Genomic DNA, 24,680 nt, shown 5'->3' with positions numbered 1-24,680 from the left:
TTGTAGCTAATTTGCGATTTCTAAGAAAAAAAATAACAAACTCCCCTACCCCTTACAAAAAATTCTGAGGGTGTATGATAAAAATTAAAGCAGAAAATCTTTCCTCAATCTATATTCTTCAAATGTGCTAAAAATTGTAATGCGTACATTGATTTTTTTTTTTTTAAATAATTTTAATTTGGGAAGGGGGTGGGGATATGGAAAAATGAGTCTAAGAAAATAATGTTTTACAGATAAAAATCAACAGAAATATTTGCAGAAAATAATTTTAAAAAAAAACAATTAAGTGCAATAAAATCCCAATTTTTTAAAAAAGATTTTCGAAGAATTAAGTGCTTGAAAAATTAGTCTTTCTATCACTTGAGTCTTTTGTATCCTGAAAATATTTTTCGTATGCTTGGAAAAAAAAAAAAAAAAAAAAAAAAATCACAATATGTTTCATAAGCAGAGTCTTTCATAGTTAGAGGTTCCACTGTATATGTATACTAATGTAGTTCTATTTACTGGTGTTAATGGTGACTCAGAGGTAACTTAACAAGATTGTTGGTTGGATGAAGAATAATACCATATGAGAACTGGATAGAATCTGACTAGCCAAGAGAATGGTTTGACAAGTATTTATTGACATTAGACTTGAAAACCACCAAATTGAATTCAGCTCGAAACAACTGTGTAGAATTGTTCTGCAGATGGAAAGTTCTTAGAAAGAAACTCTCTTTATGGAAGTTTTGGTGTACAGGATAAGAAAAGAAAGTGAACATTTTACAGAAGGGAAAACAGGTTTAAGTGCAGTGCCACAACCGTTTTTTTTTTTTTTATAACTATTAAATCACCAGTTATCAAGACCCAGAGCCACTTGAGGATAATAATTAATGTGACTGAAATCAGTGTCAGCTGAAAGATGAGGAAATCTATGGGAGTACTAACATTGATTAATGGTATGAACTAATTACTTACAATGAAGTTTTTGAAAAGAATTTGAGATTGAGTTTGGAAGACTATAAAGTTGTAATTATCAGGGAAATAGTTCCATAGTAATGTGCTCCACAGATAAGAGGCTCATACAAAGAAATTCTGTCTATGAAAATTCCATCTGCTGGTAGGCATATGGAGGGGAAAAAAGGAAACTTTTTTTTTTTTTTTTTTTTTTTTTTTTTTTTAAATGTGGGAGCAAAACTAGTTCCTGCTGTAAATATCTTGCAGGGGAGGGGGGTCATGTTATCAAATGAAAGTAATTGAAATTAGTTCACGGATTTAATCTTAGTTTATTACCAACGGCAGCAGCACACACTTTGTATCCTCATTTTCTTTGCATTAGATCCAGGCAACTACTGGGTCTGTAATGGATTTTTGTCTCTACTTGGAATGATCTCATAGCACTTGTGCCTCTTCAACATACATACTCCCAACTAATCTGACAAGCAGCAAAGTCCCACTCCTTCACTGTTGAGATTCCTAGATGTTAGAAGGCCTTCTACTCTAATAGTTCCTCCCCCCTTCAGAATGCAAGACTCTGGAATTCCCTCCCTGTTTCCTGCTTCTCCCTAGCTGTACAAGCCTGCAAAAGTTTAAATGTAACGTGAACAAACATTTTGCTGCTCAACTCTCCACAGTACTCTGTTAGACACAATCCCAAATGCATTCCAAGTGCCCTGTTTGGCATGAAAAGGAGTTAAAAAAAAAAAAAATGAACACTGACTTATTTCAGTTGCAGGTGGGTTTTACAGGGATCATTGTGTATAACATCTGCCCATCTCATCATCAATCTTCATCTCGGTTGCTTCTCGGTGACTTCAAATTTAAAAGCAAATTTCACAACATGGCCCAAGCATCTGAGTTGTTATTCCCTCAACTTGCTCTCGATCAGCATGAAGTTGTGGTGCCTTTGAATGTCATCATTACTGATGTAGTCAAATAGTGTAACTTCCGAGATCCAGCAGAGTATTTTAGTTTCCATGATGGCGAGTATTTACTCTGTTTCCTGCTGCCACCTAACATCCCTTTCTCTACAATTTCATCATAATATTGATTTCTTTATACAAGTAATCTTTCACAAAAAAACACCCGTCTATCTGAAACCGTTGTCAATAATTTTCCCCACTCTTTATCTGTGCCTTAATCAAAACATAGATTCCATGAACAAAGCTTCTTTCTTAGAAGTGCACGCCTGTGGAACTTTCTTCCGTTTGCCTGTTTCCCACTTGACTATAACTTGGATGTTTTCAAGTCCAACATAAACAAGTTCCTGATGAACCGCCCTCTTAAGTAAGACACTTTATCAGATCTCCATTACTAGCGATTACTACGATATTATCCCATTGATTAATGTACACACAATAACCCTTATCCTCGAGTGACCTCCGGGCCTTGATAAGTGGTGACTTCCATGTAAAAAAAGAAAAAAAAAAATACTGAACCATCTTTAATTTGGAGTCACAGTGTTCAAACAAGTTTTTTGTGTCTGAAAAGCAGAGTAATGATAGATTTTTGGTCTCCCTACAAAAGGAGGGTGGATCTGTAAAGTCACCCTTGTTTGTTCGTCTGCCCAACTTTTCTCAATAACTATGCATTGGAATTTTTTTTAATTTTGCACAAACATTAAACATGATATGAGTAAAAAAAAAAAAAAGTAACAGAATGGATTTTCCGGGAAAACTCTACTTTTCCCCCTAGGGGTGCCTTTCAGGTTAAAATGGCTAAAATTGACATTTTTGTGCTTATAAAAAAAATTGATGCCTTGGATTTTTATAAAACTTTCTGAAAAATTGTAACTAACTGATTTCTGTATAATTTTGTTTGTCCCTACTTTGCGATAACTCTTGTGTGTGCCCCAGGGGCTCTTTTAGGGTTAATAAAAACACTCCATTTTTAGGACTATTTTACTATATTTGTCCCAAATTTTCTGTGTAGGTCTATTTTGCAATTTTGCATGGTTCTGAACTCAAATTTAAATATGTTAAGGTCTTGGGGACTTTTGGAGCTAAAAGAGGGGGGGGGGGCAATCATGGACTTGGTCTTTTTTTTTTTTTTTTTTTTTGCATTGTGCAGAACTCAAATTTACATATGTTAAGGCCTAAAACTGCACCGTTTGTTCATTTTCATCAGGATTTGACATCTCCTGGGAACTTGGGGCTAAATGGGGAGGAAAGGGTAATGCTGAACTTAGTCATTTTTGTGCCTCGTTCACTGGGCACTCACGGGAGACCATGCATGCTTCACTTGTTCATTAAAAAAAAAAAAAAACAATTTGAAAATTCACAATGGTATTCATTTTGGCCAATTGCATACACACATAAAAGCAGCATGTTTCACCAGCATTCTGCAGGCATCCTCCTTCAGGTTTGTCTTGTTCCTATCCCCAATTTGGGTGCAGAGTCATCCCTTAGTTACCATTATTTCCACATCCACTCTCATCCAGAATGGTTGGAGTTCCCTGGCGCTGTGTACAGAAGAGGAGACTTGGTCGATTTGGCTACATTGAAAGAATGGATGAGAATTTTTTCGGATAGTAAATGTAGAACAGTTGAGGTGGTCGCGGATGTGGGGGGGGGGGTAAATCAAGGAAAACATGAAGCAAATAATAAAGATGGATTTGAGAGGAAGAAGGCTAAATAAAAACCTTGCCAGGGATAGGTTAGGTTGGAAGTAAATTTCTAAAAGTCATTCAACCATGTAAACAAGATGCTAAACTGGAGATGATGATGCATGACGCTAAACTGTCTTAAGTTCACCCCTCCTCCCACCACCTAAATCGATCTTTCCCAGTCTTTCCTCCCTTTATTTATTTTTTATTTTTTTAAATTTAAAAAAAAAATTTGTTTTTCATACCATATTTCCCAACCCTATCAACTATTTGAGCCCTCTTCCCTGGGTTTAATACAAAACGGCATCATTCAGTGGTATAGTCCAAATTTGGAAGCTTTGAGGATCTTGAGTTACCCCTTAGTTACTACTACTCCTTGACCCAGTTTGAGCTGAAGTGGTAGTACCTGTTAGAAATCTCTTCTATGGGGTAAATTTGTTTAGCTTCTATTTTTTTAATTTATTTTTTTAAAGTGTTACTAGTCTAAACTCAAATTCTGTTAATCTTCCACTTTTTAAAATCGCTATGCATTTAAAAACCTGTATTCTTTATAAAAGATATAATTTATGCTGGAAACTACATATTTTTCTGATTTATGGTGATTGAATGAAAATTAACACGTTTGTTTGCAAAAAAATAGTTTCTTGGTGTGAATCTTGTATGATGGTACGTGTAGGGGTGGAGGTACATAGGCCCTTTGTAAAGGCTCTGGGTGTTTAATTTTCATTATCTGCCTTATCCCCAAATAGAATTTCTGAATTGCTTTTTAATCAAATTATAAACATGATTTTGATTTTTTTTTTTCCATTGGAAACGGACTGCCAACTCGAGCATGACTCCTAGAAAATAATTATTGCATTTGTCATATCAGGTTCAATACTTTTTCTTTTTTCTTTCTATTTTTTATTTTTTATTTAATAAAACAAAAAATAAACTAAAATATATTGAAAGCCAGTATCTCCCCAGTCCTCTAAGCTCTAGGATGTGTTGGATGGCGACAAGAAATTATTTGATAAAAAAAAATTAAAATCCAGTGGCACAAATTTCAAATGCAACGGATGGAAATATTTGGCGTTTGTAATTAAACTACCTTGCAGCTGCGTCTTAATTGGAACATCAACTGAGAACTGATTTTGTTGGTGCTATCACACCTCTCTAATAGTGGTTTGCTTGGTCAGTTACACATCAGTTTGGTCTGAAAGATATATTCTAAAAAATTCCAACAATTCTTTTTTTTTTCTTTTCTTTTTTTTAATATAAACTTTGGTAAATTTCTGTAACATTTTTGTAACAATAAAAAACAAATGGTTTCCATATTGATAACTTTTACTTAAATATAAACAAAAAATATATATTAACCAGAAAATTCACAAAATTGCCAGAAATGATTACATCGATTAGCCAATATCGTCTGCTTCATATTCCCAAAATTTCTAACATTTGTTTTTGTTTCAGTAAAATTTCTAATCTTTATTTCTTTTTAACAACAATAGTAAAAAATGGTTTTCAATAATTTTTTTATAATCTACAAGGTATATAATAGTATTTTTTTACTGTATAATTACGCTGGAGAAAGGATAAAATTCATCTATATTCATCAACTTCTAAAAGTTGTTGCAGCCCCTCTTCAAAATTCCTGTGAAATTTACTAAAATTCTATTTGTTTGATGATGTATGAACTTATATAAATAAGTTCTGCAATTGTAAACCATTAATTTATTGCCAAAAGTCCAATCTTTATGTGAACTACTTACCATTAAGTGAAATTTTGTCTTGAATGTATAGGCATTTTTCATTTCTAAGATATCCCATACGTACTGAATGTCGTATTTGTAGGCGTCAATATTTTGCTTTCTAAATAAATAACTTTTTCCTTTTAATTTGTGTATTGTAATCTACTTTTATTAGTTTCAACTCAATAGAAATAAATTTAAATACCCTGGGACTTAATGGGTCAATATTAATAATTGTTACTCGAAGATAAACAAATAAAAACTGTAAACAGAAAATGATTATAAAATATTTGACTTTATTCCTTATTTGAAATTCTTCTGATATTCAATAATAACTGGAGTCAGATCTAAAAAAAAAATGGTACTACAGGATCAGGTTGTCTGAAGATACTGTCTTAACTTAAACTGTACCAAATATTAGTGTTTTTTCTCTTTTTTTTGCAAAACTCAATCATGTTCTGCAAAATTGAAAACGGAAACAATTTCTCTCTAAAAAAAAACAAACAAACAACTAAACCAAACACTACGAATAAATATTTGAAGGTATAAATAGCTTGAAGGATAAAAACGTGTCCCAAAATTATTGGATGCAATATTAAATAACCTGAAAAGGGTTGATATACCAGAAAAGAAAACAATTAGGTCAAAAAAGTCCTAATGTTCTTAAAAGTCAGACTCTGATTTCTTCCCAAACCTCTGATTCAGCAATCCTAGTTTTAATTATGTTATCTTTTTTTTTTTTTTTTTTTTTTTTTTTTTTACAATAGTAAAAAAGTTTTAATATAAATAATTGTTACAAACAACCAAATAAAAATAAAATTCACAAAACGTGCACAAAAATAATTATATAGATAAGCCAATATTTTCCATCTGATAACATATTTTTGTTAGTTTATATAAAATAAATTGAAATATATCAGATTCCCAGTTCGCTAATGAGCTGGCAGTTGTGAAAAAGTTTTGTTTACTTAAGCTACCACTCTTAAAGAGGAGTTAATGCTTGGGAGGATGTTCTTGTGAGAGCAGAGCATGCATATTTATAATTAAAATAGTTACATACTGAATATAATGAACTTTCCGATGGTTTCTTGTTACGTAATCATCAGTGTCTTCCCAGCGGCTCAGAAATTACAAATTTACAGTTTTTCATTTCCTCCTTGCTGCACTCACTGTGTCTTTTAACACATTTACAAACCCCTATCTTAGTGTCACTTATTTGAATACATGTTTTATATTCTGTGCCTATACCCATATTGTCACTGCTGGTTTACTATTATTAGACTGGGTTATTTTTTGGGGGGTCTATAGAAGAACTATAGATTATTGGAGCACTACATAACTGCAAAAAAAAAAAAAAAATTCCGACCCAGCAATCCTACTACTTTGTTATCTATATTTAAGAAAAGACAGACGTTTGGATACATGCCTTACCCAATGTTGTATAAGGTTCAATCTCTGTTAGCTGATTCTGTAACTTGGTCACGGCACCAGTTGTAACCCAATCATTTTGTGATCGCACTACGATAAACCAACATGTTGTGTGTGTGATACTGTTGCATAACACAGAAAGAGAAATCCCAAATGTTGTCAGTGCCCAGCAATGATTTTTTTTGCCCCCCTTCACCCCACCTCTCAGCTCTACCTACTCTCGCATGGCTTCAACTCCAATCTCTCCCCTCTCTTGGGGAACCTCTGAGCCACCAACTTTCTCAAACTAGACACTATCCTCAACTATAACTTTCGTCAACCATTGCAAATGCAAGACTGTTGTGAACTGTTGCAGAACCCACCGCCACATCTAAAACTTCTCATAAAAAAAGCTCTAAATATATTGACCACTATTGTCTGGTTCTTTTAGTCCTGTTCACTGCCACCCCTTGACCAACAATCCCATGTCAGCTTCCTTTTGTGTGCATTTGTGAACAACTTCCTATCCATTGTTCTGCTGATAAACTTATTTCCTCTTTTTATAGTTTTTTTTTGTTTTTTTTTTTGTTTTTGTTTTTTTAATCCAATCCTAACGTTGAGGGAGAGGCGTTAATAGTATCATAAGTAACTGTCATGCTACTTGTCCTCCGTCCCTTATTCTTCATCACTGCTTGTGCACTTCTCAGTTTTATTTATCCCAACTGTTCATGTCATTTCCATTTTTTTTTTTTATATCAGATGTTATTGCAAAATTAAAATTTTTGAAGTAAAGTATATTTAAAAAAAAATCTTTCTATTTTTCTTTTGCTATTTTGACTTTGCAGAATTTTAAATAATACAAACACTGTGTACCAATGTTATATAAACCTTGGCAGACTGCAAAGAAACTTTAAGTGCTTATGATCTAGACTAAAGCATATGCAAAATAATTTGTTTCTGAAACATACCGAACAAAAACCAAGTTCTAAAGTACATTAACTTAATCTCTCTCTCTCTCTCTCTGTCGCCTCTCCTCCCTCGCTTAAAGGACATGACGAGTGATGTCAATGGGCCATAACAGGAAAATTAACACTGTTACAAATTGAAAACTGACACGAACACCAATATATATGCTAGTGTTAATTTAATATATTTGGTCGTGAAACTGGTCTGAAGTGGACTTAAGATATATTCAAGTATATTTACTTTGAACTTCAGACAATTTGTACATAATTTTGAACCTTTTCTTACAAGACTCAAACTAAGACAACAAAATTTACATAATTGTTATGTAAATATGTACTAGATCCTATATGGTTTTCAACAATATGTATTAACACTAATGGAAAATTACTAACTCAATATCTCTATTTCTACTATTATATAAAAGGAACTTTGTCGGTGTGCCTGCGAGTTCATTCCGTATGGACAAAAAAACGGCTGGGTCGATCTTTGGAAATTTCACACAAAGGTATTCTATGAGCCTGCCAGTGTTCTTAGATTAGGTTTTGTCTCGGAATGTCTTCAATAAATATCGATAATCAAAATAATCCTACCAAAGTTAACATCTTACACAGCCTAACATCACAAGTGCATTTGAGATGTTTTACTACTACACACGTAGAAAGGCCCAATATATAAAATCGACAGTAAGTTCTTTGATATGATGGGGGCATGTTTGAATATTTTTGTTTAGAGTACAATTGAAGCATGATACTCGATTTTTTTTTATTTTAAATGTTAATGCAAGCCATTTGATAAAAAATAATTTTATAAAATCAACACTAGGTTCTCTACAGTGCAATGAACTTAGTTACTGCAAAAGCATGTGAAGTGCTTCCTCCAGGTGCATTGTGATGGGTCCCCAATTAGAGCAGGCAAGCAATTGATTTGATTCAAAAATTAACCAATCTTAATGAATTTTGAGAACACATAGGTATAAGGTGTTCAAATGTAGATTATATTTAATTAAATTGAGTTTTATGCGAAAGGGGGATAGCAAAAAAGGTGGAAACCTTTTGTGAAAATTCAGATGTCTTAAATTTTTTAATTTTTAACAATAGAAGAATTTCTATGTCTTTGCAGTATTTTAAAGGGTTTGAAGGGACATAGTATGGGCACTACCTTCCATTTGTAAATTCAAATATATCAGTATATTTGTATTGAATTTAATCCAAACACAAGTTAATTAAGATTCCTTGAATAAACTTAGCTCTTAAATTTTAGAATCAAATCTAGAATCTATATATTAATATGATAGCGTGTGTGTTATTTTCTGTAACGCTTACATCCGGGTCATTTAATTGTTATGTACTTTCATTTCTTGTCATAATTTTACCAAGAATTCTTAAGTTTTGGTTTCGATTTCGATTATAACTGATTACACTCCAATAATCTAATCAGCCACTCTGCCAATTAACCGGTAATTGGCCAATTTGCCAATTAATTGGCTGATTAATTACTTTTCTCTTTCCTATTAAATTTAAACCATTTCATCACTGCCAAGTGACTCATCAGATAGCTTTGACATATTAACAGAACTGCTAATTTAACTTAACATCTGTTAAGTGTCTGGTTTCTATTAGAGCTTTTTGCCTTTATTAAATAAAATCACAAAATACAAAGTACAATTTCCAATTCTTAAATTAACATAATTTAACAATTAGATAAGAAAAAAAGAAATTACAAATCAACTACAAAGTACAAATTGTAATTTTTCAACTGAATAACTATAAGCTGAAGTTCTGCACCTGCTGCTGTTCTACTTCCTTTTCTATAATCATGTTACCTACCTCCTCTGCTCTCATAGTCTCTTCAGTATTTAAAGTTGAATACTTTTAAGAGAAACATAAGGGTTTCTCTATTCTCAGGACACAGCCTGTTCCTTGCAAGTTCATACACTTTACCATCTGTACTGAAGAGCCTCTCACTTTCCACAGATAAAGGTGGTGCACTTAAATATTTTGAAGCCAGTTTACTCAGCAGTGGTAATACTTCCTGTGTCTTCTTCCACCACTGAAATGGATCATCACCTAGTAGTGATAAAGCTACATGATACTCTGGTTCACTTAAGCATAAGGGATTTACTCCTTTTGAGTTTAGATTGTGATTCTTTATGTTGTAATTGCAGTCTCCAGCCTTTTAAGTTTGGAGTTTTGATTTGTTACTGTAGGCTTATTTGAAGCTAATTCATCAAACAGGCTTGAAAGAGATACAGTTTTATTTTCACTTTGATCTTTTTGACCCTCAGCAGATCTTGTAGAAGTGTATCATGTTGATTCTGCTTTATTATCATCGGAAGAAAGATGTAGAATCCAATTCTTAATAGTGTTTTCCATGTCATTCTTTTATAATTTGAATCTTGGATCTAGGAAAGTAGACAAAAGTTTATATCATTTAGATAAAAATCCTGTTTCCATGGATTCATTGAATTGTTCAACAATGATAAGAGTTCCACTAAAGTCAGAAATATCAGAATAAGATTGGACAGCTTTTGAAAGAAATAAACTCAAAGCTAAAATTGTATTATCATTGATATGGTTGATGTTCTGTGACTGACTTTGGTGATTTCTTCAAATGGTAACTGGGCAATTTTTTTAACAAATCCCAATTGGTAAGCTGTTATGGTAGAAATCTTGTTGTTAACAGCATACATTACAAGAGCTTTTCGTTGTTCTAAATTTTATTTTAGCATATAATGTGAAGTCACATCTTGAATGAGTTCATCTCCCAAATTGATCCTGTATTTTAGTTAATTTACTAATAGCTAATAGATAGATAGGAGCCTTTTATTATGTCTGAAAGTGATACAATGTTCAATGAGCAGGATTGGAGACTGCTGTACAACTCATGCTCTCTAATGAGCTAAGTTATGACAACAGGACCATTGCCAGCACCCTCAAAGTGCATTGCTGTATTGCCATGAATAATAGGATCCTGCCCAGAGTGATAAAAACAAAATTTCCAGCCACAGTTTTAGCCTTTGGTGTGGTTTCAAGTGAGAGCCAACTCATGCCACCTCACTTTTTCAACACCAAAATGTATCTGGATGTGCTGAAGAGTGTGGTGATCCCCTGGTGCAATCAGGTGGCTGCTGGCAGACCCTGTGTGTGGCAGCTGAACTTCGCGCTGGCCCACAAATCTAAAGAGACCCAGGCTTGGCTTCCAGAGGATTGCTATGACTTTGTACCCTTCTCTCATTGACTCCTCTCCCCACCCCAACCTGGACCCATTGGACTATTTCATTTGATCATAAAAAGAAAAGGCATACTCCCAGTTTCTGACCTGTATCGAGGTGATGATTGAGGCTGACGGTGGTTACATTGAATAGATGTCAGCTCTACTACATAATCAAGTTGCCTTAATTCATTTGTTTTTTGTTTTTTTGTTTTTTCAATAAAAGTTTTAAAATAAAGCTCTAGTGTTTTCTTTAGGGCAACAACTTTATCGTTTCACCCTATATTTGAAGATACAAAGAACTTGAAGTATAAAAACTTTTTTCCCAAAATTATTAAATTTGTCATTAACCCAAAAAGAGTTGATATTTCATTAAGCAAACAAAATCACGTAATAGCATTTGAAAAAAAAAAAAAAAAAAAATTCAATGTTTTTTTTTTTTTTTTTAAGTTCACAATATTCAGGTTATTTAATGAAAATTTTTTTTATTTTTTCAGATTGTCAGTGTGAAAATGGCAAAGGCTTTTGTCAGTTTAATGGCTCTTGTTGTCATGAAAACTGCCTGGGTGGTTGCACTGGCCCCACAGCAAGGGATTGTATAGCCTGCAAAAACATTTATTATGATGGGGAGTGCAGGAGAGCATGTCCACCACAAACGTACAAGGTCAGGAGATGTTTCCTTTCTTTTTTATTTCGTTCATTCAGAGAAATTTTAAGTTTTCTATTTTCGGTATTTGTACAGTTTAATCAACACATTAAAAAATGTAAATATTGTAAAAAAAAAAAAAAAAAAAAAAAAGAAGTTATATTGTACTTATCTGTTTTGGACTTTAATTCTTCAAAAAAAAGTTTTTTTAATTAATTTGATCAGGTAGTTTTGTTTTTTGGGTGTTTTTTTTTTAAATTTTACAGCGGAAAAAAACGTTTTTATGATAGCACACTCGCGGTAGCCGTGTTTGGATTTTTAGAACATACCATGGGGAAATAACTCTGTCTATAGCGCCGATAACCCCCCCTCCCCATGTCATGATACATACAATATAATTTTTTTGTTGATATTTTAATTTTTTTAATGTTACGATTACAAGTACTCTTTTTTCTGACGATGAAAAATGTTTTAAACAAAAAAAATAAAAAATAACTATTTGAATACATCCTGCATAAAAATTAATATGGAAAAATATGCTTTGCCAGTGGTCTTACTTACTATTTATCTATATTACTAAAATATTCATATAAAATTGTCAGTAATTTCATTTTTCATATATTTCTGATGACCTAAAGAAACAAAACACTAAAATAATGTGTATAAAATTATATCTTCTAATCAATTTAATAATCATTTTTTACAAAATTTATTTACAAAATTTGACAATATTTATTGATTTAATTGGATGATTTAAAAATTTTCTTCTAATGTTTTATATGCAATTCATTTTATTTCTTCTGTCAAAAAATAATCAATATAATAATCGTTTTTTATAATGAGAAAATTTAAATATTTAAAATCTTAAAAAGTGCAACAAAATGCCAATTACATTTTTATTAGTGCATAAGGCACATCTGATTGAGTGTAAATAAAACAAATTTTTTTGTTTAAATTCTAGTATCTTCCTTTTTATAGTTTAATATTAATAGTTTTCGGTAAAATAATTTTCCAGCTAAATATTTTGTTGAACATTTTTCTGTTGCGGCAGACATCTTTTTCAAGAAAATATGTATATAAAGGGCATATGTTTGTATGTTTTGTATGTTGAGCTAAAACTGAAAAACAAACACCCACAGATTTGGTATTTTCTTGATTGCTGTTGCTCTGGATTAATAATATCTAAAATCTAGGAAAAAAAAATTCTTTGATCCTAAACTGGCACAGATTTAGTGGGGGTGGGGGTATGTCTCCTTTCTTGAGGAATCTATAAAAAAGAGTTTGTCTATGTGTGTATGCTTAGAGAAAGAAATGGGCTGGGAGAAGAAATGTGGAGAGAGAGAGAGGGAAAAAGATAGAAAGACAGATAATAGAAATGTTATACTTTTGCCCCGGGCAATGCAGGGTAGCTCTGTTAGTTTTATAATAATTTATACCAAAATCATACAATTGTTTGAAACAATTTGTATAATAAATGAAAAATTCACATGGTTTACTATAAAAAAAATATCTTCAGAAGTGAGATGTATATACAGAAAAGTTCACGAGAAATAAGTATTAAAAAGTTTGTTTATTATTCAATAACAAGGTGCAAATAAATGCCATTCTATGTAACAAATTTGAGATGAAAAAACTTTCTAAACATTTTCATTAACGATGGATTAAGAAAGACACAAAATCTGGAAGACAGGAAAAAATAACAGTAAATTAATTTCTTAGTAATAATGCAATTAACTTTTATATCTAAAGAGATTATATTGAATGATATATTTAATTTGAAATGAGTTAAATTTATAAGTATGTCAAAAATAATTTGAAATGAGTTAAATTTATAAGTATGTCAAAAGTAATTTGAAATGAGTTAAATTTATAAGTATGTCAAAAGTAATTTGAAATGAGTTAAATTTATAAGTATGTCAAAAGTAATTTGAAATGAGTTAAATTTATAAGTATGTCAAAAGTAATTTGAAATGAGTTAAATTTATAAGTATGTCAAAAGTAATTTGAAATGAGTTAAATTTATAAGTATGTCAAAAGTAATTTGAAATGAGTTAAATTTATAAGTATGTCAAAAGTAATTTGAAATGAGTTAAATTTATAAGTATGTCAAAAGTAATTTGAAATGAGTTAAATTTATAAGTATGTCAAAAGTAATTTGAAATGAGTTAAATTTATAAGTATGTCAAAAGTAATTTGAAATGAGTTAAATTTATAAGTATGTCAAAAGTAATTTGAAATGAGTTAAATTTATAAGTATGTCAAAAGTAATTTGAAATGAGTTAAATTTATAAGTATGTCAAAAGTAATTTGAAATGAGTTAAATTTATAAGTATGTCAAAAGTAATTTGAAATGAGTTAAATTTATAAGTATGTCAAAAGTAATTTGAAATGAGTTAAATTTATAAGTATGTCAAAAGTAATTTGAAATGAGTTAAATTTATAAGTATGTCAAAAGTAGGCAAATTTGGATACTAGGTATTAAACTTAATTTATATAATTTTTTATGCATATATACACACACACACACACACACACACACACACACACACACACACACACACACACACACACACACACCATAGCCTTTGTTATAGCTTAGAATTTATTTTATTTTCCTAAATCTAAAATATTATTGGTGTCACATTTAAACAAAAAGTTTTTAAAAAATCGCTGTCACATTATTATTTATTTATTTTATGAGTGATAGTAAAAGAAATAATTTTAATACTGATAATCATTATATACACATTTATATATATATATATATATATATATATATATATATATATATATATATATATATATATATAAATGTGTATATATATAAATAAATAAAAGGAGCCAAAAATTTATAAAAAATGTTGAAAAATATGGCGTGGGGTCTCTTGGCAACAAAGCCATTTTTGAAATGACCTTTTCCCTGTTGACTGACAATAGGCTAATGTCTACCCTCTCAAACCGTAATCTCAAGTCTTTTGGGTGGAGTGAGTTTATTGCTTACTGTCGAGGACGCCTTTATCAAGGAATGTTGATGGGGTTGTCTAAGCAATTTTTAATACGCTAGAGTGCTCTTCCTTTAGGAACGCTGACTTAACTCTCCCCCACCTTCCAACCTATGTCACATCTTCCTGTAATGGGAAGGAAGTAAATAAAAACCAAAGATATATTTTATAAACATAAAGCGGAAGTCTCCTCAATGTATATACCCAGGTTGCAGAGTTGGCGTCAGACTTTTCGCTCGGCAACTCTGGTAAAACATTTGACAAAATATAATTGTCAAATTTAAATTTAAAATTTCTGTCAGGCTGACAATAAAGTTCTTGTGGTTTTAACTTTTAAATTCAGATGAACATATCTCAGCTCAAACAAAAGTTTATTGATCGAAATAAGCACCATCAGAATCAACACACTTTTGCCAGCGCAAAACAACGTAAAAATTTTCTGTTCTGGTGACTATGAAATCGCTGAAGGCGTTTTTGAGATCGCTTAGGTTTTCAAAACATTTTGCACGTCAAGATGCTTGAAAAAGTGGTAATTGGTAGGTGAGAGATCTGGAAAGTATGACAGATGAAGCAGTTTTGTAGCTCCATTCGTTCAACTTCTGCAGGGTGGGTTTAGCAACATGCATTGTCATGGAGAAGAATTGGGCCTTTTTTGTTGGCTAATGCTGGGTATTGTTGTCGAAGTTTCTGATGCATTTGATCGATTTTTTTACAGTACTTTTCCGCCATAATGGTTTCGCCTGCATTCAAAAAACTAATGGTGGAGAGTGGTCACGGATCACCAAACAGTTTGAATGGCCTTCTTTTGGTGCAACTCTGACTTTGGGAAATGTCGTGGAGCTTCATCGGCATCTAACCACTGAGTTGAGCGTTGCCGGTTTTTTGTAAAGAACTCACTTTTCATATATATATATATATTAATCAGAAAAATTGAAGCATTACAAAGACGGAAGTGGTACCATAAAAATAAACCTTTTATGCTTCAAAATTTTTCTACAAAGTCACTACCATTCTCAGTGCACTTCTGCCACGAATTCAATGATGCATCTCTGCTTCAGATGTGCATCCATCGAAATGAATGTTCCTGTTTAGAGCACAATTGAACAATGATACTTGACCTTTACATTTAGAGCTTTTATTCAAGTCATTATATAAAATAATTTTATAAAATGAACATTAGGTTCTCTACGGTGCAATGTAGATTACAATGCATTGTGGACTAATTCATTGCAGGGAGGCATGTGAAGTTTCCTCTTGGTGCACTGCAGTGAGACCCTAACTAGAACAGTCAATCGATTTGATTGAAAAGTGTGTGATTTCACGGATTTCGATGACAATAAAACTATTGGAAGTGTGGAACATTTGTTGATCCTCAGTTAATCTGGGGCGACATTTGGTCTCTATTAGTAACTCTACATTATGGTTGTTAGGTGTTGAAAAAAAATGGTCAGTCAAGTATTTAGATATTAATTTATTGCAGACTATTATCCTCATCTTTTTTAAGTTTCGGTCAACTATTCCTCTGGCCTTCGTCAAATGATAACCACGACAGGATAGGAACTCCGAATCTCTTAACAGCATCCTCAGCAATTATTGATCTAATGAATTCCGATTAAATAATAAATAAGTATTTAGATGTTTTGAGAGATGATTAAAAACATGGTTTCTATCAGAATCTATGGTCCTGGATATGACCTTAAACTATATCCAGTGGTGAGGCCCCTGCTTGCGGGCTTTGGGGGAGTGTGGAGCCACCATTTAATTGCCATTGCTCCCAGGTCCACTCTGACCCAGAGTGGTAGTACCTGTTAAGGTCTCAACTATGGGTTAAATAGCAACCGACTTGAAAACAAGAAATATATTCTATTAAACATTTTTTCAAAATCTTTGGATTCGGCATTAAATAATCTGAAAAGGGTTGATATGTCATAAAACAAAAACAACCAAACAACCAATCTATCAAAATCTAACTTTCTATTATATATATTCAGTTAGTCACTCTTCTCTTGTCCCAGAGACAGACGTTTTTTGACATTTTGCAAGCTTACTCTTCACAATATCATTGACACTTTTGTCAATGGTCTCACTACCAATTGATTGATTGCTGTCCTTTATATCAAGGAATGTTTTTTTTTTTTTTTTGTTGGATACCATTCTTGTCACAAAGTAGTTATAAGTGGTGGGCTTAACCTTCGGCATTATGACAGACAAAGCCTACAAGGCAGCAGATACTTTTTAAGTTTTATTCCACCCGCTTAGACAATTTAGCACGATAAGGTGCTTGGAGCCATACACGAAAGATTTAGAGAATGCGTTCTGGCATGACCACCAATCCTGATCCTTTCAGGATACATCTGGAAAGTCATATAAAATACTATAACTACATACACTCCATGTATACCCTATACTTAATATTTGTAGGTATATTTATTTATGAAAATCAGCTTTATACATATGAGAGGCTCAAACAATCTATAAATTTTCTCCATCTCTCCTGAATGCAAGCCAAGTCTACTCCCCCCCCCCGCCAGCAAAGCATGTTGCCACTTGGAACATAAGAACAGTTAAATATATATTGTAATATAATAATTCTCCAAGCATCAAGTTTTCTTAGTTAGTCCTTTATTACTTTTCAAAAGGTATCTATGACAATATTGTCTGCAAAATTATATTATTGCTGTATATTTAGTCACATACTCATCAGATGTTTATTTTAAAAAAATTTAACAACTTATATGAACGCAAGTTGTCCAAAATGGTGTCTTGTTTTTTTTATGAATCATATAAGCTGCCTAAAATTGTGTTTTTTAACAGTTATGACCTTGAAAGATATCTAGTGGAGAGGTCCCATCTGAAATGCGGAGTTGCCCCATAGTTACTATTGCTCCCAAGTTCATTTTGATCTGCAGTGGTAATACCTGTTAGAGCATTTGTTGTTACCAAAATCAAGCTGTCTGAAGATACTAGCTTCCTGACCAAAAATGGACCTAAAATTGACGTTCTTTTTTTTCCTTTTCCTTTGCAAAACTCAATCCTGTGCTGTAAAGTTAAAAATAAAAACATTTTACTTCTACAAAACAATCAAACCAAACTCTATAAATAAATATTTGAAGATATAAAAAACTTGAAGAATGAAGCATTTCTCCAAAATTACTGGTTTCGGCATTAAATAGCCTGAAAAGGAGTAGTATACCATAAAGCAACTGAGCCAAACTCCATGAATAAATATTTCACGATATAAAGCGCTTGAAGTATAAAAATATTTTTCTAAAATTACTGCATTAGCCATTAAATAACCTTAAAAGGTTTGTATATGCTAAAACTAAACATCCAAACGCAATCAATGTTTTCATCAGACAATTATTTATGAAGGAAGATTTTCTTGCATTTTAAGAGTCAACTCCTTTAATTGATTTAGTAACTCTTGCATAATCTCGATCATTCTCCAAACAAGAAAATAAGCTATCTGCAAAAATTCAATCATTACTATTTGAATTGCACTCTCCCAAGTTTAGTGGCAGCAGTTCATCTCAAATACTACAATCCATGCGCACTACTGAATCTCATCTTTACAGTAAGCACTTCTTACATGGTGGCTTTGGTTTGTTCACGCTTTTCAATATCAAGCCAAATTCATCAGAAAAGTCATAAATTCAGTTCCACTTCAAAAAAAAAAAAAAAAGCAGCATGGTGGCCAACTCAGACTCAGAACGGTGAAATAGGATGCAGAATTGCCTATCAGCTCACATATCTAGTGTTTGTTGGTGGAATCAAAGCTGTCACTTGTCTTAATGTGCTTGGTAAACCATCATTTGGTAAGAAATTTTCTAAATTCATCGCGAGGAGCCAGCTGAACAAATTAGGGTGAATGACGTCACAAATTCAAGTTCAACTGAAGCACACTGCATTTTAGATTTTTTTTTTTCTTTTTTAATATTAGATTGTTTGTATGCATTTATTTTTTAATCTACGTCTCTAGAGTGTCTAATCTTTTTAATCCTGTTCACTCCAGACATGGCATATTGCAATTTGGATAAGGGGTTATTGTTTGGGGGACTATGTGAGATAAGCAAGATATCTGTTCACATTACATTCAAATTTCATGTTGTACAGTAAGGGACGCAGGAAACAGAGAGGGAATTCCAATATTAATACAAAAACATAATGTTAAAAAATGAATGCCCCCCCCCCTCCCATATGCATAAAAATTGTAATAAAACTTTATTTTCCATTTCGATTGAAATTCTTTAATCTTGTCCTTTTCTATTATATATATATATGTAGTTCAAGAACCGTCGGTGCCTCACAGAAGTGGAATGTCGATCTCTGAAGCCAACCATGAAATTGTTGAATGCCAAGATGACGGCCAACAAAACTGCCATTTGTGGTCGTCAATGTCCGGCTGGCTACATTGAAGATATTAAAGATCCAAATCTATGTCGGAAGTGTAAAAACAGGTGCCCGAAAAGTAAGTTTTTTTTTTTTTGTTTTGTTTTTGTTTTGTTTTTTTCATTTTCTTTTCGACGCTTTCTTACAAGTACAGAAAATATATTTAATTATTTTACAACCGTTGAGTTATTTAATATTTGTAGATATTATCGGTTAATATATATTTTAGAAAATCAGTTTTTTATACATGAAAGGCTCAAACCACCTATAAGTTTTCTCCATCTCTCCGGAATACAAGCCAAGTCTACTACTTTTTTTTAAAGCTAACAAATCGTTCACAGATTTTTGATAAATTTGGTTTTTCTTTTCAATTAAATTTCTTGTCCGAGTGACACATTATTTTGTTAAACTTTCATGTTTAAAATTTTTTTTTTTTATTTCTCTACCTGGACTTTGGGCCAAGATCAGAGTGTAGTATTCTGATGCTACACTTCGTCTTTTCTGTCAGTGAAAGAGAAATCCTTCATGATGGAGACAATTTTTATGTTTATTTCTATCCAGATTGACTCTTTTTGGGAAGCTAATTTATCCTCACATTAACTGACCTTGTGTCTAACTGTCCTCGTGGGGAGGCAAGTAAATAGAAACTTAACAAGAAACTGAGCACCCCCTACAAATATTTAAATTTTGATTTTGTATATATATATATATATAATTGGGTAGATTAGTGTCCATTCGATTATAACCCACTGAAAAAAATTGTAAAAAGAAGACAAAAAATATATTGGGAGTGGGGGCGGGGCGTACTGCTCGCACACGTGAAGCAAAAAAAAATCATATTTCACATTTTCGTGTTTTTTTTGGGTTTTTTTTTTGGTTTTTTTAAACAAAACACTGTTTAATTCACTGTTAAAAACTAATGTAATGGATAGAAGTGCACACATTACATATTTGTTTTTCAACTATATTTTTTAAATTTAACCAAAAATAACGTCGGATTGCTTTAAAATTATATATTCTGATAACCGAATAGCTCTCGTTAAAGCTAATTATGTTCTGATGATATGAGCTCCAACTAAATATGTAAGAACATTTTCTTTATATTCATATTTTCATTTTTTTTCTTAATTTTTAATTCGTTCTGGAATAAAAAGCAAAACAAAAAAAGTTTGTTTACAGTAAAGTAATTAATATCAGCGATAGTAGCTGCTGCTTCTACAGATCGTTTTTAGATACTTTTTAAAAATAGAACAATTTTTTTCCAGGTATCATGATTTTATATTGCTCAGTACCAATAAAGCTGATTACATTTTTATTTTTAACGGATAAATGTAGTAAAGATTGATTTATTTAACAGTGGGTGTCCGAAGAAATTTTTTTTTCAAAATTTTCCAAACTCGTCATGTTGAAGTTTTTTTTGTTTTTGTTTTTTTTTAACACAACAAAAATGTGAGCTGTCAAAAGAATTTTGGATAACCGAATCTATTAAAAGTAATATCTCTTCTAGTTAATTTCTAAATTTCATAATGAAATTCTTAAGAGAATCGCGGTACGACCATTTACAAATCGGGGGGGGGGGGTCATTACAAAATCTTACTGAAAACACCGTTTTATGATAACATTTTTAGCACTTTATTTGCTTAAAACTCTTAAAATATATAATGTACATTATTTATTTTATTTGAAAGTATATTCATTTTCGAACAAAACGGTGGTATTTTGAGGACTCGAGTTGCTTTGATTTTTAAAATATAATGATTTTAGCAGAACCCTCTTGAAATCCGTAATTATCCAAAGCGTTTTATTGTCCGTGTGTATTGCTAGTAAAATACAGCATGTGGTCGGAAAAAAGGAAGTAATCAGACAGTTTTTTTTTTTTACTCTTGTGCGATGAAAGGAAAAAATGCACCATATGGCAAGGAAAAGAAAGAAAAATGCGTGCTGGGTGACATAGATGCGTAGCTTCGTAGTGACGGCAAGAGACTTTTAAGCTGGTGTTGATATGGCAAGGTTTTGTTAATCTCATAGCAGACAAAATTAACAGTATAAAAAAAAAAAAAAAGCACAAGAAGCCGGCATTGTTTGAAAAGTGATGGTAATAAATACCTTTAATGCTAAAACGGAAAAAAAAGCCGAGTCAGATTTTTGTTTCTTTCCTTTGTTATTTGTTTCTTTTTGTGGCAATGCTGGACAGCGTGTGGATCCGAGAGGTTTGGACTATAACAATACAGTTAAAATGTAACCACCACGTTACATATTGACTCTTTTATTTTTTGGACCCCATCTAAGAATGAGAGAATAGTGGTAAATGCATCAGTCCAGTGAATTGTTGCTTTGTAAAGATATATAACACAGTTTCTAGTGTGAATGATTTTCTAGCATGGTAATACTAAATTTCCAGTGACAATGTGGGTACAGGCATAGAATATAGAATAGACTTTAATAAGTGATGTTAAATGTTAACAAATATCTTGCTGCCCAATTCCCCACCAAGACTGACCTTTTTAACAGTAATTCTATATGCTTTAGTCACAGTATATCTTGTTTGGAATGGGCAAAACTTTAAAAATGTCTACAAAGTTTAAGGTTCATAGTTTTCTCTAATATAATGGTACTGTTTTCTTTTTTTTAATACTCATATTCACTCAAAATAAAGCACAATGCCACAGAGACGTAAGCAGCTCCTGAGAATTATGAATCATGCTCGCAAGATCTTTGTTCACATTTCATTAAAATTTCCGCATGTTAATACAGTCAGAAACAGAAAATAGTGAAGGTATTTCAAAGTTTAGCAGTTTGAGGGGAGAAACTATCAGAGTAGAAGGCTCTTCTGCATCGGATGACCTCGACTGGGTTAGTCAAAGGACACAAGTGCTACGGACATATTCCCCTGAAGTACTTGTAAAGCAAGCAACATTGCAGTGATGGGACAGGAGTTGGAGCTTGGTTGACAGTTTGGATCCTGTCCAATAGACAGAGACTAGTAGTTGATACATCAGCCCATATGTGGCAATATTCCTTCATGGGCAAATGGTGAGTTTGATTGAATTTGAATCTGGTTAGCTACTATTGTAGTCTGCATTGGATCACCCCCACTTGATTGATGAACTGATTTCTTTTCTTTCCAGGTTGTCCCTCTACAGTTGTCAACAGTATCACCATAGTACAAACTCTCAAGGATTGTACAGAAATACGTGGCGGGCTTATTTTAGAACATCTAACTGGTAAGTACGATTATTATTGACATGTTTCGTTTTGTAGGAATTAGAAAGAACAGTATTGCTTGAGTGTCAGCACTTCGCAAATGAAACCTAAGTTCATGTAAGTAGATTAAAAAAAAAAAAAAAACTGTTTCAAGGTCAAAATGGCTAACAATAAATGTTAGATTTCAACCCAGAAAATAATAATACTGCCCCTTCTTTTTGTCAGAAACACTGCCCATGGAATGTGAGGACTAAAGTAGAAAATAAGGCAACGGTTACGAGGTTGGTGAAAGTAAACCTAAGCTTCATTTTTTTTAACTACTATTCTCATCTTGGTTGTTATTTTCACAATGTTTTTGATGATGTAACCATGATCTCCTTCAATTCAAATTCTAAGAACCTAAGGGCTTATATCAAACTTGTGAATTTTTATAAAATTTAAAACTGAACTTTTTATTTAATTCACAGATTAGATTATTCTTGTTCCATCAGCCATGATAGAATAGAAGTAATTTTTATTCTTAATATAATCTGTGGTGAAGATAAAACCGTTAATCCCCAGAATAACTGATTGTTATTCAATGCTTTTATCCATTGTGCCACAGATTCATATGAACATTGGTTGAAATGTTGTGAAAATAATAATCTTCAAATTATGTAAAATCTTCAGAGGATGATTGTTATGAGATAGAAAAGGAAATTTTATATTTCATATTGGTAAGTAATAAATTTATTTATGATACTGGCTCCCTGACCTAAAATGCACCAAACATTGATGTTATTGTTTTCCTCTTCCAAGCTCAATCATTTTCTGCAAAGTTAAAAACAATAATTTTCCTCTACAAAACAACTAAATCAAACACCACGAATAAGAATTTGAAGATACTTGAGGCATAAACTCTTTCCAAAATTACTGCATTCAGCATTAAATAACTCAAAAAGGGTTGATATGCCATAAAACAACCAAACTAAACTAATAAATTTAATTTCCTTTTTTTTTTTGAGAAAAGATGCATTTCATTTATCCAGGACGTCTTCAGAGCTTAATCTTACATTATAAGAGCTTTGAATTCTACAAGAGCTTTTTATTTATTTTTCTCGGTGTTATGAATTAATATTTTATTTTTCTCAAAATGCAGGGCTTGTTGCTCGAGAATTGGAAGCGAATTTGGGCCAGATTGAAGAGGTATTGGGTTCCATCAAGATATCAAATGCTGATGGATTGGTATCGTTAGCTTTTTTCAGGAGTCTCAAGGTCATTCATGGTGAAACGCTAGAAAATGACAGGTAAGATAAGCAAAAGCACGGATGTGAATTCTTTACTTTTCAGTGGAATTCCGCCTTTTATTTTATCCAACTGATTGCTGACTGGCTAATCAAATTGACTTTTTCCAGCTGCTTTTCAACAGCTTATCGCAACTGTCGGTCAGGTTTTGCATCAGTACTAAATACTTCACAATTCTATTGACAGCTGATGCAAATATAGATCTCACAGTATTATTCTGCCACTTTTGTTCAAGCGGAAACGTGCTTATCCAAGTACTCTTGTTACTATTTCAGAATATCATATGATTAGGAGGATCTTTCACCAAAACCATTGCAGGATTTTACGACTTTTCCATTCTATAGATATTTTGTGCAAATGTAAATCCCACAATATTATTATATCATCTTTGAGCAGATCAGATATTACTCTTTGATCCTAGCCCAAAGTCCAAGAAAGTTTATTTTAGTTCAAGTTTCACGTCAGACACAACTACATCAGTTGAAATTTTAATTTTTATTTTGCATCTTCGACAACCACATCTTTTAAAAATGGGTGCAAAAGGTGATAACGTGTGTACGCACATAAAATTGCATTAGTCATTTTATTTTTTAATAGCTAGAGCCTCTTATGGATGCAAGTTGGTTATTTTTGGAGTCAAAATCCGTTTTTCTTTCCTCCCAAGGACTCATTTATAATGCACCATTTTTATTTGCTTCATTTTTATTTATTTTTTATTTTTTTTATAATAAACAATTTCATTGTTTTCATAAGTATATGATTTAGTTGTTAATGCTTTTATTAGTGTTGGGACACTTAATTAGAATTTGGAAATGAAAAAAAAATCTGAATTTTTTTGGAATTGAAAAAAATTGTACAAATTTTCTGATGTCAAGAGCAATTCTTTTGTTTGTCTTTGTTTTTGTTCAAAACTTCATTGAACTTTTCTCGTATTAATGATAGAATCATAAATATTTATTGATTTTTTTTTTTTTTTTTTTTTTTTTAAGTTACCAGCAAAACTTTAGATCATCCTTACGAGGGTACTTTTATGTTTACAAAAATATATGCACAGCTTACATTAATTTTTACGCTAATACAATCCCCTCCACTCCTTTCAAATAATGACTCTATATTTAGAAATTTAAAAAGAATCGTAATCAAGAATTTACAACAGAATCGGCAATTATATTGGAATCATCTTATCACTAGCTTTTATGGAAATGGAGCATCAATAAATTTATACGGAAAAATTTGAAGTGTATTCAGCTTGCAAC

At 32.0% G+C, this 24,680-nt stretch overlaps 1 protein-coding gene across 2 annotated transcripts in view; it reads left to right on the top strand.

The window, feature by feature from the left end:
- The window catches only part of LOC145297581 (insulin-like peptide receptor), a 290,500-nt gene that overhangs the window by 210,267 nt on the left and 55,553 nt on the right, over window positions 1-24,680 (top strand). For both annotated transcript variants that reach the window (XM_080143619.1, XM_080143620.1), the window contains 4 exons: window positions 11,397-11,563; window positions 18,832-19,015; window positions 22,065-22,160; window positions 23,279-23,426. In XM_080143619.1, the coding sequence (XP_079999745.1) occupies window positions 11,397-11,563; window positions 18,832-19,015; window positions 22,065-22,160; window positions 23,279-23,426 (595 nt within the window). The remainder of the gene's footprint in view (window positions 1-11,396; window positions 11,564-18,831; window positions 19,016-22,064; window positions 22,161-23,278; window positions 23,427-24,680) is intronic.

Source organism: Euprymna scolopes, chromosome 18, assembly GCF_053919585.1.
Source record: "Euprymna scolopes isolate OS-2025 chromosome 18, ASM5391958v1, whole genome shotgun sequence".
Classification (NCBI taxonomy): Eukaryota; Metazoa; Mollusca; class Cephalopoda; order Sepiida; family Sepiolidae; genus Euprymna; species Euprymna scolopes.
Note: the sequence above shows the minus strand (reverse complement) of the source record. Positions and strands in the feature narration are given on the sequence as shown.